General features: G+C 40.6%; 1 protein-coding gene across 1 annotated transcript in view; it reads left to right on the top strand.

Moving 5' to 3' along the window:
- The window catches only part of LOC139750042 (probable glutamate receptor), a 67,036-nt gene that overhangs the window by 28,716 nt on the left and 22,677 nt on the right, over positions 1-15,643 (top strand). The window contains exons 8-9 of the mRNA XM_071664380.1: positions 9,172-9,320; positions 10,756-10,994. Coding sequence (XP_071520481.1) covers positions 9,172-9,320; positions 10,756-10,993 — 387 coding nt within the window. The 3' untranslated portion in view covers position 10,994. The remainder of the gene's footprint in view (positions 1-9,171; positions 9,321-10,755; positions 10,995-15,643) is intronic.

Raw genomic sequence — 15,643 nt, 5'->3', positions numbered from 1 at the left:
CAACCCCTGTATACCACATCGCTCCAATTCACTCTATTCCTTGCCCTCCTTTCACCCTCCTGCATGTTCAGGCCCCGATCACACAAAATCTTTTTCACTCCATCTTTCCACCTCCAATTTGGTCTCCCTCTTCTCCTCGTTCCCTCCACCTCCGACACATATATCCTCTTGGTCAATCTTTCCTCACTCATTCTCTCCATGTGCCCAAACCATTTCAAAACACCCTCTTCTGCTCTCTCAACCACGCTCTTTTTATTTCCACACATCTCTCTTACCCTTACGTTACTTACTCGATCAAACCACCTCACACCACACATTGTCCTCAAACATCTCATTTCCAGCACATCCATCCTCCTGCGCACAACTCTATCCATAGCCCACGCCTCGCAACCATACAACATTGTTGGAACCACTATTCCTTCAAACATACCCATTTTTGCTTTCTGAGATAATGTTCTCGACTTCCACACATTTTTCAAGGCTCCCAAAATTTTCGCCCCCTCCCCCACCCTATGATCCACTTCCGCTTCCATGGTTCCATCCGCTGACAGATCCACTCCCAGATATCTAAAACACTTCACTTCCTCCAGTTTTTCTCCGTTCAAACTCACCTCCCAATTGTCGCTGCTTTCTCAACCACACTCTTTTTATTACCACACATTACCACACACACACACACCAATATATATATATATATATATATATATATATATATATATATATATATATATATATATATATATATATTTTTTTTTTTTTTTTTTTTTTTTATACTTTGTCGCTGTCTCCCGCGTTTGCGAGGTAGCGCAAGGAAACAGACGAAAAAAATGGCCCAACCCCCCCCATACACATGTATCTACATACGTCCACACACGCAAATATACATACCTACACAGCTTTCCATGGTTTACCCCAGACGCTTCACATGCCTTGATTCAATCCACTGATATATATATATATATATATATATATATATATATATATATATATATATATATATATATATTTTTTGCCGCTGTCTCCTGCGTTTGCGAGGTAGCGCAAGGAAACAGATGAAAGAAATGGCCCAATCCACCCCCATACACACTGTGTATACATACACGTCCACACACGCAAATATACATACCTATACATCTCAATGTACACATATATATACACACACAGACACATACATATATACCCATGCACACAATTCACACTGTCTGCCTTTATTCATTCCCATCGCCACCTCGCCACACACGGAATACCATCCCCCTCCCCCCTCAGGTGTGCGAGGTAGCACTAGGAAAAGACAACAAAGGCCCTATTCGTTCACACTCAGTCTCTAGCTGGCATGCAATAATGCCCGAAACCACAGCTCCCTTTCCACTTCCAGGCCCCACACAATTTTCCAGGGTTTACCCCAGACGCTTCACATGCCCTGATTCAATCCACTGACAGCACGTCAACCCCGGTATACCACATCAATCCAATTCACTCTATTCCTTGCCCGCCTTTCACCCTCCTGCAAGTTCAGGCCCCGATCACACAAAATCTTTTTCACTCCATCTTTCCACCTCCAATTTGGTCTCCCACTTCTCCTCGTTCCCTCCACCTCCGACACATATATCCTCTTGGTCAATCTTTCCTCACTCATTCTCTCCATGTGCCCAAACCATTTCAAAACACCCTTTTCTGCTCTCTCAACCACGCTCTTTTTATTTCCACACATCTCTCTTACCCTTACATTACTTACTCGATCAAACCTCCTCACACCACATATTGCCCTCAAACATCTTATTTCCAGCACATCCAACCTTCTGCGCACAACTCTATCCACAGCCCACGCCTCGCAACCATACAACATTGTCGGAACCACTATTCCTTCAAACATAGCCATTTTTGCTTTCCAAGATAATGTTCTCGACTTCCACACATTCTTCAAGGCTCCCAGGATTTTCGTCCCCTCCCCCACCCTATGATTCACTTCCGCTTCCATGGTTCCATCCGCTGCCAGATCCACTCCCAGATATCTAAAACACTTTACTTCCTCCAGTTTTTCTCCATTCAAACTTACCTCCCAATTGACTTGACCCTCTACCCTACTGTACCTAATAACCTTGCTTTTATTCACATTTCCTCGTAACTTTCTTCTTTCACCCACTTTACCAAACTCAGTCACCAGCTTCTGCAGTTTCTCACATGAATCAGCCACCAGCGCTGTATCATCAGCAAACAACAACTGACTCACTTCCCAAGCTCTCTCATCCCCAACAGACTGCATACTTGCCCCTCTTTCCAAAACTCTTTCATTCACCTCCCTAACAACCCCATCCATAAACAAGTTAAACAACCATGGAGACATCACACACCCCTGCCGCAAACCTACATTCACTGAGAACCAATCACTTTCCTCTCTTCCTACACGTACACATGCCTTACATCCTCGATAAAAACTTTTCACTGCTTCTAACAATTTGCCCTCCACACCATATACTCTTAGTACCTTCCACAGAGCATCTCTATCAACTCTATCATATTCCTTCTCCGATCCATAAATGCTACATACAAATCCATTTGCTTTTCTAAGTATTTCTCACATACATTCTTAAAAGCAAACACCTGATCCACACATCCTCTACCACTTTTGAAACCACGCTGCTCTTCCCCAATCTGATGCTCTGCACATGCCTTCACCCTCTCAATCAATACCCTCCCATATAATTTACCAGGAATACTCAACAAACTTATACCTCTGTAATTTGAGCACTCACTCTTATCCCCTTTGCCTTTATACAATGGCACTATGCAAGCATTCTGCCAATCCTCAGGCACCTCACCATGAATCATACATACATTAAATAACCTTACCAACCAGTCAACAATACAGTCAACCCCTTTTTTTTAATAAATTCCACAGGAATATCATCCAAACCTGCTGCCTTGCCGGCTTTCATCTTCCGCAAAGCTTTTACTCCCTCTTCTATGCTTACGAAATCATTTTCCCTAACCCTCTCACTTTGCACACCACCTCGACCAAAACACCCTATATCTGCCACTCTATCATCAAACACATTCAACAAACCTTCAAAATACTCACTTCATCTCCTTCTCACATCACCACTACTTGTTATCACCCCATTAGGACCCTTCACTGAAGTTCCCATTTGCTCCCTTGTCTTATGCACTTTATTTACCTCCTTCCAGAACATCTTTTTATTCTCCCTAAAATTTAATGATACTCTCTCACCCCAACTCTCATTTGCCCTCTTTTTCACTTCTTGCACCTTTCTCTTGACCTCCTGCCTCTTTCTTTTATACATCTCCCATTCATTTGCATTTTTTCCCTGCAAAAATCGTCCAAATGCTTCTCTCTTTTCTTTCACTAATAATCTTACTTCTTCATCCCGCCATTCACTACCCTTTCTAATCAACCCACCTCCCACGCTTCTCATGCCACAAGCATCTTTTGCTCAAGCCATCACTGCTTCCCTAAATACATCCCATTCCTCCCCCACTCCCCTTACCTCTTTTGTTCTCACCTTTTGCCATTCTGTACTCAGTCTCTCTTGGTACTTCCTCACACAAGTCTCCTTCCCAAGCTCACTTACTCTCACCACCCTCTTCACCCCAACATTCTCTCTTCTTTTCTGAAAACCCATACAAATCTTCACCTTCGCCTCCACAAGATAATGATCAGACATCCCTCCAGTTGCACCTCTCAGCACATTAACATCCAAAAGTCTCTCTTTCGCAGCCTGTCAATTAACACGTAATCCAATAACGCTCTCTGGCCATCTCTCCTACTTACATACGTATACTTATGTATATCTCGCTTTTTAAACCAGGTATTCCCCCTCACCAGTCCTTTTTCAGCACATAAATCTACAAGCTCTTCACCATTTCCATTTACAACACTGAACACCCCATGTATACCAATTATTCCCTCAACTGTCACATTACTCACCTTTGCATTCAAATCACCCATCACTATAACCCGGTCTTATGCATCAAAACCACTAACACACTCATTCAGCTGCTCCCAAAACACTTGCCTCTCGTAATCTTTCTTCTCATGCCCAGGTGCATATGCACCAATAATCACCCATCTCTCTTCATCAACTTTCAGTTTTACCCATATTAATCTAGAATTTACTTTCTTACATTCTATCACATACTCCCACAACTCCATACAAGCACATGTACATACATATGCATTTAAATATACACATACATATACAGACATATACATATATACAACCATGTACATATTCATACTTGCTGCCTTCATCTATTCTCGTCACCACCCCACTACATATGAAACAGCATCCCCCCCTCCAGCAAGGTAGTGCCAGGCAATGGCAAAAAAGGCCACATTTGTTCACACTCAGTCTCTAGCTGTCATGTGTAATGCACCAAAACCACAGCTCCCTTTCCACATCTAGGCCCCAAAGGCCTTTCCATGGTTTACCCCAGAGGCTTCATATCCCCTGATTCAATCCCTTGAGTGCACGTCGACCCTGGTATACCACATCGTTCCAATTCACTCTATTCCTTGCAAGCCTTTCACCCTCCAGTATGTTCCGGCCTCGATCACTCAAAATCTTTTTCAGTCCATCTTTCCTCCTCCAATTTGGTCTCCTGCTTCTCCTTGTTCCTTCCACCTCTGACATATATCCTCTTTGTCAGTCTTTGATAAGCCATTCTCTCCATGTGTCCAAACCATTTCAACACACCCTCTTCTGCTCTCTAAAACACACTCTTTTTATTACCCTCTTACCCTTTCACTACTTAATCAAACTACCTCACACCACATATTATCCTCAGACATTTCATTTCTAACACATCCACCCTCCCCTGCACAACCCTAACTGTAGCCCATGCCTCACTACCATATAACATTGCTTGAACCACTATTCCTTCAAAAGTATCCATTTTTGCTCTCCGAGATAATGTTCTTGTCTTCCACACATTCTTCAATGCTTCCAGAACCTTTGCCCCCTCTCCCCCACCCTGTGACTCACTTCCACTTCCATGGTTCCATCCACTGCTAAGTCCACTCCCAGATGTCTAAAACACTTCACTTCCTCCAGTTTTTCTCCATTAAAACTTACCTCCCAGTTGACTTATCCCTTGACCCTACTGAACCTAATAACCTTGCTCTTATTGACATATACTCTCAACTTTCTTCTTTCACACACTTTACCAAATTCAGTCACCAACCTCTGCAGTTTCTCACCTGAATCAGCCAGCAGCGATATATCATCAGCGAACAACAGCTGACTCACTTCCCAAGTCCTCTCATCCACGACAGACTACATACTTGCCCTCTTCTCCAAAACTCTTGCATTCACCTCCCTAATCACCCCATCCATAAACAAATTAAACAACCATTGAGACATCACGTTTCCCTGCCGCACTCTTGACATTCATTGGGAACCAATTATTTTCCTCTCTTCCTACTCGTACACATGCCTTACATCCTTGATAAAAACTTTTCACTGCTTCTAGCAACTTACCTCCCGCACCTTATACTCTTAATACCTTCCAAAAAGCATCTCTATCAACCCTATCGTATGCCTTCTCCAGATCCATAAAGGCTTCATACAAATCTATCTGTTTTTCTAAGTATTTCTCACATACATTCTTCAAAGCAAACAGCTGATTCACACATCCTCTACCACTTCTGATACCACACTGCTCTTTCTCAATCTGATGCTCTATATATGCCTTTACCCTCTCAATCAATACCCTCCCATATAATTTTCCAGGAATACTCAACAAACTTAAGCCTTTGTAATTTGAACACTCACCTTTATCCTCTTTGCCTTTGTACAGTGGCATTATGCATGCATTCTGCCAATCCTCAGGCACTTCACCATGATCCATAGATACATTGAATATCCATACCAACCAGTCAGCAACAATTCTGAAACCACATTGCTCTTCCCAAGTCTGATGCTTTGTACACGCCTTTAGCCTCTCAGTCAATACCCTCCCATATAATTTCCCAGTAATACTCAACAAACCTATACCTCTGTAATTTGAACACTCACCTTTATCCCCTTTGCCTTTGTACAATGGCACTATGCATGCATTCTGTCAATCCTCAGGCATTTCACCATGATCCATACATATATTGAATATCCTTACCAACCAATCAACAACACAGTCACCCCCTTTTTTAATATATTCCACTGCAATACCATCCAAACCTGCTGCCTTGCTGGCTTTTATCTTCCACAAAGCTTTCACTACCTCTTCTCTGTTTACCAAACCATTCTCCCTGACCCTCTCACTTCACACACCACCTCGACCAAAACACCCCATATCTGCCACTGTATCATCAAACGCATTCAACAAACCTTCAGAATACTCACTCCATCTCACTTCATCACTACTTGTTATCACCTCCCCATTTGCCCCCTTCACCAATGTTCTCATTTGTTCTTTTGTCTTATGCACGTAATTTACCTCCTTCCAAAACATCTTTTTATTCTCCTTAAAATTTAGTGATAATCCGTCACCCCAACTCTCATTTGCCCTCTTTTTCACCTCTTGCATCTTTCTCTTGACCTCCTGCCACTTTCTTTTATACATCTCCCATTCATTTGCACTGCTTCCCTGCAAAAATTGTCCAAATGCCTCTATTTTCTCTTTCACTGACAATCTTACTTCTTCATTCCACCACTACCCTTTCTAATCTGCCCACCTCCCGCCTTTCTCATGTCACATGCATCTTTTGCGCAAGCCATCACTGCTTCCATAAATACATCCCATTCCTCCCCCACTCCCCTTACGTCATTTGCTCTTCTGTGAAAGGAGTCTTGCCCTTCTTTCCAACTGAAGATCCAGCTTCTTTACCAACCTCCTGTGTGGTATAGTGAAATGCGTTCCAGTAGTCCAAATCCACACAATCCACGCAGCCTTCTCTTTTGTCTAGAAGGGAGCATAGTCTCTCGCTGAGGGGTCAGGTTTATGTGTGCTTAGGTAGTCTTTCCTTTTCAAACACTTTACTATTTTCTTTCTGATTATCTTTTCTACTATTTTGCACACCTCTCTCTTAAGAGAGAATGGTGTGTTTCAACACTAACTCTCCACTCTCCTTTCTTAAAGATGGGCATGATATTTCCCTCTTCCACTCCCTTAGCACTTCATCTTCCTACAACAAGGATATATGTCTGATAATGAGTCAAGATTCTTTAGTGTTTTGTTTGTCTAATTTCTTTTAAGGATTTTACTACTTATGAAAACCTCTTACCAATTCCTTCTCACTAGTGTGATATCACTCCTGAACTTGTCATTCAGTTCCCCGCATGAATCCTGTAGCTTGATTAGTTGCTCATACGATACTCCCTTGATTAATTTATGAAAATGTTTTGGATTATCTCTTCCCTTTACCACAGTATTCTCTTTATAGTTTCTCTGTTCCTTTGACATTAATCTCTGATTCCATTGTCCCTCTCAAACACTGGATGGATGTAGTGCCGCACAAACACCTTACACAGCACAGCCCTCGGCTCTTTCGCTTTTTGACACCTTTTATTGAATCACATCTCTCGTTTTTAGCGTTTCTTCTGTATTTGTGACTGAAAGAGCCCTTGCCCTCTTTCCTTTACTGTAAATTTTACAAAATCATTCATAGAGGTGATCTACATTGTGGTAACAGAACTCTTTTCCAGTTCATATTTCCATAGAAGTTCATTATACTTGCGTAGTTTCCATGATAAAATCTCCACCTTGAGTCTTGTTTTCTCTTTGATCTTATGTCCTCATTTACCACATTACCAAACCATGTGTACATGTGTGGTTACCTGATGGTAATAACCTATTTGTTATCTACATGTAGGGAATTACACAAGTAGGGCTCAGTCTCTTGAACTTTCTTTATCATACAACATTATAAACTTTTGTGTGCTGTCCACATTAATAATATCATCATTCAGTTTATTCTATTCTTCCACTACTCATATTAAAAAGATACCCCTTTAAATTTTTCCAAATAGTTTTATGATAGATTTCATGCTATGTCTGGTTCTATTCTTGCATCTTTCGAGAAACTGTTTACTATTCATATCATCAGACTGGTGTAAGAACAAAGGTAACTATTCTCTCTTCATGAAACAAATCTAGGGCTTTTAATTTCTTGGAACTTGGCTTCCTTAATTCTGCTACCATCTTTGTTGCCCTCTTCTGGATGTTCTGGATTATTAGCTCTATCTTTCATTAAAAGCAGTGACTAAACATGATAAGCATATTCTAGTTTTGGCCTAATGTAGGATGTAAACAGCTTTTTGAAAATTTCCACATCCATGTAAATGAATTCTCTTTTATTGTGTGCCAGCTGACTGTTTGTTTCCTTTATTAGTCTCTCAGTGTGGGACTTTGGTAGCATATTCTAGTTTTGGCCTAATGTAGGATGTAAACAGCTTTCTGAATATTTCCTTATCCATGTAAATGAATTCTCTTTTATTGTGTGCTAGCTGACTGTTTGTCTCCTTTATTAGTCTCTCAGTGTGGGACTTTGGTAGCAGGTCAGGGACAATGTCAACTTCCAAGTCTCATAGACAGATTCCTGGAGCTTACCTCCTGCTGGATGATATTAATATCAGTGTGTGTGTGTGTGTGTGTGTGTAATTACCTATTTCTACTGTACAGTGTACAATCATATATCATCTTGAATTTATGTATGTTGTCTGCATTAACCATATCCTCAGTCAGTCTGCTCCATTCATCCACCACTTTTATACTATAAATGTGTTTCTTTACATCCTTTTCAACAAGTTTCGTACTTAATTTCATGTAATTTCGTCTGTGTGTGTGTATGTGTAAGACTGGTCCCTATCACAGCTTCAAGGGTCTCTAACTTTTGGTAGTACCATCCAACTTGATTTAGTTTGACTCATAGTTGATTCAGTTTAACCTTAGCAGATCCCTGTCACCACGACACAGTTTCATACGAATGCACAGATGGAAAATAACATATGATCTAATAATATTGTATGGTCATTAGGACATAGATATAAAAGCATTACTATGTTGTTTCCCTCTTTCTGTATATTTGATAACCCTTTTCACTTCTTACAACCATTCTTTATTTTCTAATAATGATAAATAGCCATTTCAGGGAAAGTCTGACACCAGAGCTGTAGTACCTTTCCTAACTTATTATTCATTTTCACATCTCATCAGGACAACTCTTGGCTGGAGTTTGCTGTGGCAGATGACCTGGCACTTCACGGGGAGTGTCGTATGTCTGTGGTGAGGGACCATTTCTTCTCCACTAGGTTCGGCATCATCCTGCAGCCAGGCTCACCTTACAGGGATGCCTTTAGCCTTGAGTAAGTTGTTCGCCGGTGATGTCATTGGAATTTGGCTTCACAGGCCCCTTTAAATTCATGGATTGTGGCTTTACGATTGCCCAGACACAGCTTAGGTGGAAATAACAATAGTAGATTAGTAGTGGCTTAGGTACTGGGATGATGGTAGCTTTATGCCAGAGGGAAAGCACATGCCATTCATTAAGAGATCTGATGTAAATTTGGGTTAGAGGTATGCTTAGTTTAGTGGCAAACTCCCTAATTAGTCTGACAGGGAGGTTGCTTGGAGGCATGGTGATATTGCTCCACAGCTGTGAGAGACGTTTGGTAACGTTCCAGGTCTGTAAGTCTATAAAGCTCTCCTGGGAGGTAAGCAGGAAGAAAGGGCATTTGGAAAGGGAGGGCATTTGGTTGTATATCTCAAGGGTGTGCATTTATTTGTTGAGTGACAGTAAGTAGTAGCAGTTGAAGTAAGCTGAAGAAGGTAAGGATGAAGTAAGTAACCAGTCATAGTAGTAATAGTAATAAGTCAAAAAAAGTAAGGAAGAAATAAGCAGGTAGTAGTAGTAGCAGGTGACTTCCTTCCCTTAATAAGACAGTAATGAGCCAGATGAAAATATACAGGCTGTTCTCAGACCAAGTATTCTCAGAGAATCAAAAGAGCAGGAGGCTTGTCACTACAGAGATTTTCTACAATAAATAGATGATTTTAGCCAAGGAGGTCAGTGTGAGTAGGAGTCATACTATTTGTAGATTGATGAAATTGAATCTGCCAAAGATTAAGATGAGGATTAAGGCTGAAATGAAATTGATATGAGGGTTATGTCTTAGTCTAAAGGTTGAGAAAGAAGGTGAGGCAGTGAATAATTGGATAGATAAAGAATTTGCTCAGTTTAGGGTGGATGAAGAAGACTGAGGTAGGGCAGATTACTAGTCATCTCTGTTTATAAGAATGGAAGAGTTTCAACTAAACATGTTCCTGGAAATCAAGGTTTTCACATGCGGGTAAATTTGACTAAGGGCACAGAAATAGACGGGACATTAAGGTCCAACATACTTTCTGTGGTATGAGGCAACTTAAGACATTGATCATGTCCCTCTGAATTTAGAAGTTTTAGAAATATTGCTAGGAAATATCTTCATTCTCAAATGCCTTTCCTGTAATAAGTTATACCATGTACTCTACATATGTATCAGTTTGCATGACTACTTTAATTCAGTGAACAATGGTTTAGTTAAAGTACAAATACTAGCATTCATAAAGAAGCAGAAATCTCAATGTACAATTCAGATCTAATTGCATACAATATTAAAAAAACAGCTTTGATGGATATTTAGAAGATATACAGGAGATAACTAACTTAAAGGGTGTACTACATTTTTATAGCTATTATAGATTATTTGAGACTAAGTAAATCCATATATGTCTCTTTCTGGTGTGTGTGTGTGAGAGCAGGATCCTTGAGACACACCAGTCAGGGCTTATGGATGCCTGGAAGAAGAAGTACTGGCCAACGACTCATTGTGCGGTGAACCCCAGTGCCAAACAACCACTTCGGGCACTCAACCTCCTAGACCTAGTTGGCACCATCGTCCTCTACCTGGCTGGGTTTGTTCTTGCGAGCATCGTCTTCCTGATGGAGCTGATAGTGAACAGATACCACTGTTGGCAGAGCAAGGATCCAGACCATTAAGGTAGTAAATTACCAGACTTCTCCACAGGTACTGAGTTTAGTAAAGTCAGTCCTCTCTTGGAGTTTGCAGCCAGTAGCTTTGGTTCCTGCTAATTTAGAGTTGTTATTAACATAGTTTTCCAGTATAACTCTTAGTGATCAGTGTCTTGTAAATAATAAAACAACAGTTGCTAGGTTTAGGCTTCATTGCTTACACCACCTGTAGTGGCTTCACTTTGTGGAAGCAAGAATAATACATAGATGCAATGGTGGGTTAATACTTTCTATCTATATATTAACCTTTAGGTTTGTGTTAAGAAACTGTGGTTAAATTTAGTTTCTTAATCTAGTCAGGGTCAGTAAAAGATAGTGGTAGTCTTTTCTGGAGTAATATGCACACATTCAAGATATGATCACAACAAATCTCTTAATCTCTCATTTACGTCGTTCTCATGAATATGGTGTAGGACTAGGATCTTCAGATGTCATTTCACCTGCTTGACCTAAAGGTCAGTCTATCTACTTATATCCCTGATGTTCATGCCCTCTAGAAACTCCCATCAAGGGGGTGGCCATGGCAAAAGAGTCTCCACTTATCCCTGTCTATACATGTCTCTCTCACATATACTATTCCATGCATTCTTTCACCATTTCTCTCCCTCCAGTATTCTGCCACTCTATTTCCTCTTGTCATAAATGGTGCTCCTCTCATACTAACCCCTCTACTTGTGCTATCACACACTTTCCTTGTAAACACCCCATCATGCATTCTTTTCACATGCCCTAACCACCTCAGAGTATTACATTTCACCCACTCTACCACTTTGCAATTCATTTCCATTACATACCCTGCCATGCCATTTCTCATGCACCCCCTTATTTTTCTTCATTCCCTCTAGTCATACCATATGCACCTCTCAAATAGCTCATTTTCACAGCATGGATTCTTGACCTCTGTGACTAATTCCATGTCTATGTTTTGGCTGCATAGTTCAGGGTTAGGAGGACTATGCTACGCTGTCCCTTAATACTTTCTTCACTTCCATACTTACACCTCTACCCTTCAGTATTCTGCTCAAGTACCCAATGACTCTTCTACCCTGTATTGCTCCCTGCCTCATTTCTCATTCCATATCACCAAACTTAACCATGACAGCTCCCAAGCAAATTCTCTCTCCTCTTCCAGTCTTCCCCCCCCCCCCCCTAATACCCTAAACCATTGTAGTTCAGTTTATTCTTTTATTCTATATGGTTTTGCAAAATTTACACTTTCACTCATTTTCTTTCAAACTCCATTACTTTATTTTTTCTTACACTTACTTCCAACTCCATTACTTTATTTTTTCTTACACTTACTTCCAACTCCATTACTTTATTTTTTCTTACACTTACTTCCAATTGCCTTTGCTTACACACATCATAAAACACAAACTTCTGCAAATCCTCTTCACTCTCGGAAAACAATATGGTATCATCCGCAAACAACCTGACTGCTAGCCACCATACCTCACCTCCACACTGCAGCTCTGCACCCCCTTTCTCTAGTTTTGCTTTCATTTTTCTTATCATTCCATCCAGATATGAGCACTCCCCACCTACATATGGATGTATATATATGTGCATTTGAGTGAATGTCCTTCTTCGTCAGTTTCCTGGTTTTACCTCACTAACTCAGGAAAAAGCGATCAAGTATAAAAAAAAGATATATATATCTATACAGATACATGTTCGCCGATGATACAGCACTGGTGGCTGATTCAACTGAGAAACTGCAGAAGTTGGTGACTGAGTTTGGAAAAGTGTGTGAAAGGAGAAAGTTGAGAGTAAATGTGAATTAGAACAAGGTTATTAGGTTCAGCAGGGTTGAGAGACAAGTAAGTTGGGATGTGAGTTTGAATGGAGAAAAATTGGAGGAAGTGAAGTGTTTTAGATATCTGGGAGTGGACTTAGCAGCGAATGGAACCATGGAAGTGGAAGTGAGTCATGGGGTGGGGGGAGGGGGCAAAGGTTCTGGGAGTGATGAAAAACATATGGAAAGAGAGACAATTATCTCGGAGAGTGAAAATGGGTATGTTTGAAGGAATGGTAGTTCCAACAATATTATATGGTTGCGAGGCATGGGCTTTAGATAGGGTTGTATGGAGGAGGGTGAATGTGTTGGAAATGAAATGTTTGAGGACAATATGTGGTGTGAGGTGGTTTGATAGAGTAAGTAATGAAAGGGTAAGAGGGATGTGTGGTAATAAAAAAGAGTATGGTTGAGAGAGCAGAAGAGGGTGTGTTGAAATGGTTTGGACATATGGAGAGAATGAGTGAGGAAAGGTTGACAAAGAGGATATATGTGTTAGATGTAGAGGGAACAAGAAGCCTGGGACCAAAGTGGGGGTGGAAGGATGGAATGAAAAATATTTTGAGCGACCGGGACCTGAACATGCAGGAGGAGAAGAGGTGTGCAAGGAATAGAGTGCACTGGAACAATGCAGTATACAGGGGTTAATGTGCTGTCAATGGACTGAACCAGGGCACGTGAAATGTCTAGAGTAAACCATGGAAAGGTCTGTGGAGCCTGGATGTGGATAGGGAGTTGTGGTTTCGGTGCATTACTTATGACATCTAGAGACTGAGCGTGAATGAATTTGTCCTTTTTTGTCTTTTTTCCTGGTGCTACCTCACTGAAGCAGGGGTAGCAATGTTGGTTCCTGTGGGGTGGGGTAGCGCCAGGAATGGATGAAGGCAAGCAAGTATGAATGTGTACATTTGTATATATATATATGTAGAGAGAAAGAGAGAGAGAATGTATGTGATTAAATGAGACCTTTTTGTTTGCTCCTGGCACTACCTCACTTATGCAGGAAACTGTGAACATGTATGAAACTTATAAAAAGCTACACTGATATCACACAACCCTGCCTCACACTCACATGTATACCAGAACCTATGCTTAACTCCTCATCCAATCTTGCACATGCATTTCTTCATATAAATGGCTTTCACAATGTCCAGTAGTTGTCCTCTTACCCTATATATCCTTATCATATCCCATAAACCATTCCAGCTGCATGCAACTTTTTACCTTCTGCTAGATACTTTTCCACAATCCTCTTCATCACAAAAATCAGATCCACACATCCACTATCTTTCTGAAAACCCCCTTCCTCCTTACTTGTTCCTCATTCAGTCAATTGTATCACAGTATTAATCAACATTCTTGCATACACTTCTAGTATACTTGATGGACTTATTCCCCTATAATTGCTTCATACACCCTAAGCACCTTTTCCTTTGAATGAAGCAAAAATAATAGCTTTCACCCAATCCTCAGGCAAAACCTTCTGTTTCCATGCTAAATTACATAGCAGAGGTATTCACTCTTTCACATTTTCTCCTCCGTACTTCAGCATTTTAGCCATAATCCCATCCACTACAAGTCCCTTGCCTGCCTTCAGCCTCATTATTGCCCTTTTTGTACATCCCTTTTTGCCATAGGCCTTTGTACTTGTATCATCTTCCTTCCATCCTCTTTACCCTTGCAGGTAACAACTGCTGCCTCACCTTCTCCCAAATTCATCATTTCTTCACAATACTCTTTCCAATTTTACTTCCTTCTTTTGATTTAGCAACTTCCACACATATATCCAAACCTTTCCTTTTTCATGTCCCTCCAGTGCAAATTCTTATTATCCCTAAACTTTTCACTTGACTTTCTTCCAAAATTTTCATCTATGCTTTCTTTGCTTTCTTCTTTCAGCTTCTTAACATTCTGCTAATAAATCCCACATTCTTCCATCCTCTACTAAACTTCCAGTTACATTTCTTTCAAGCAATCTGTCAAATCACATTTTCTTCTTTTCCACAGCATTTCTGATCTCTCGTCCACAATGCATTTCCTTTTTATTCCATTATTTCACAACCTTGTATCCAACTGCCAATTCCATAACCTTGAATAGTCTTTCTCTAAACATTTTAAACACATCATACATACATGACTTCTTCCGTACATTCACTGCACTTCCATCTGAACTTTTGGTCACCCTCCTTTCATGTTCCTTGTATTCTTTCTGGTTCATCTCACTTAGCCACACTTTTACCTCTTCATTCTTCCTTACATCATATTTCCACTTTTGATTCTCAGCCCAACAAGAACTGTGAAATGGTCCGTCTCCAAAGAATTCTCTCACAACTCTAGCATCATTTTTCCTGAAAACAGGTGTTTGTAAGGAATAAAACCCTATCAGCACACATATCCACAAGATGACTTCCATTCTCATTTACTCCAGGCACTCTCCATTTGCCAACTATCATGCCAATTTTATCACATCCCACATTTGCATTCATTTCACTCATAACCACCACCATTTTCTCATTCTCAAAACAGTCATTCAAATTTCTTCAGAAGTGCTTCATTCTGTCCTTGCCTCACACATTCTTCATATTTGCTGACACATATACACTTACCCATGCATACTAAACAATTCCAGTCTTTCTTTCACCCACACCCATTCCATCCATGCTCTATAACAGCTTTCCACACACTTGGTGATAACAGAATTGCACATTTATCTTTCCCTCTTTCCTGATAATTTTCAGTCATTCCTGTCCACATCACCCCCAAAGCTGTAAGTATGATTGTACAAGAAATGGTGCATTCTTATTGGAATCTAAAGTTGTCAC

Source organism: Panulirus ornatus, chromosome 9 (assembly GCF_036320965.1).
Source record: "Panulirus ornatus isolate Po-2019 chromosome 9, ASM3632096v1, whole genome shotgun sequence".
Lineage (NCBI taxonomy): Eukaryota > Metazoa > Arthropoda > Malacostraca > Decapoda > Palinuridae > Panulirus > Panulirus ornatus.
The sequence above is the reverse complement of the archived record's forward strand: the minus strand, read 5'-3'. Positions and strand labels throughout refer to the sequence as shown.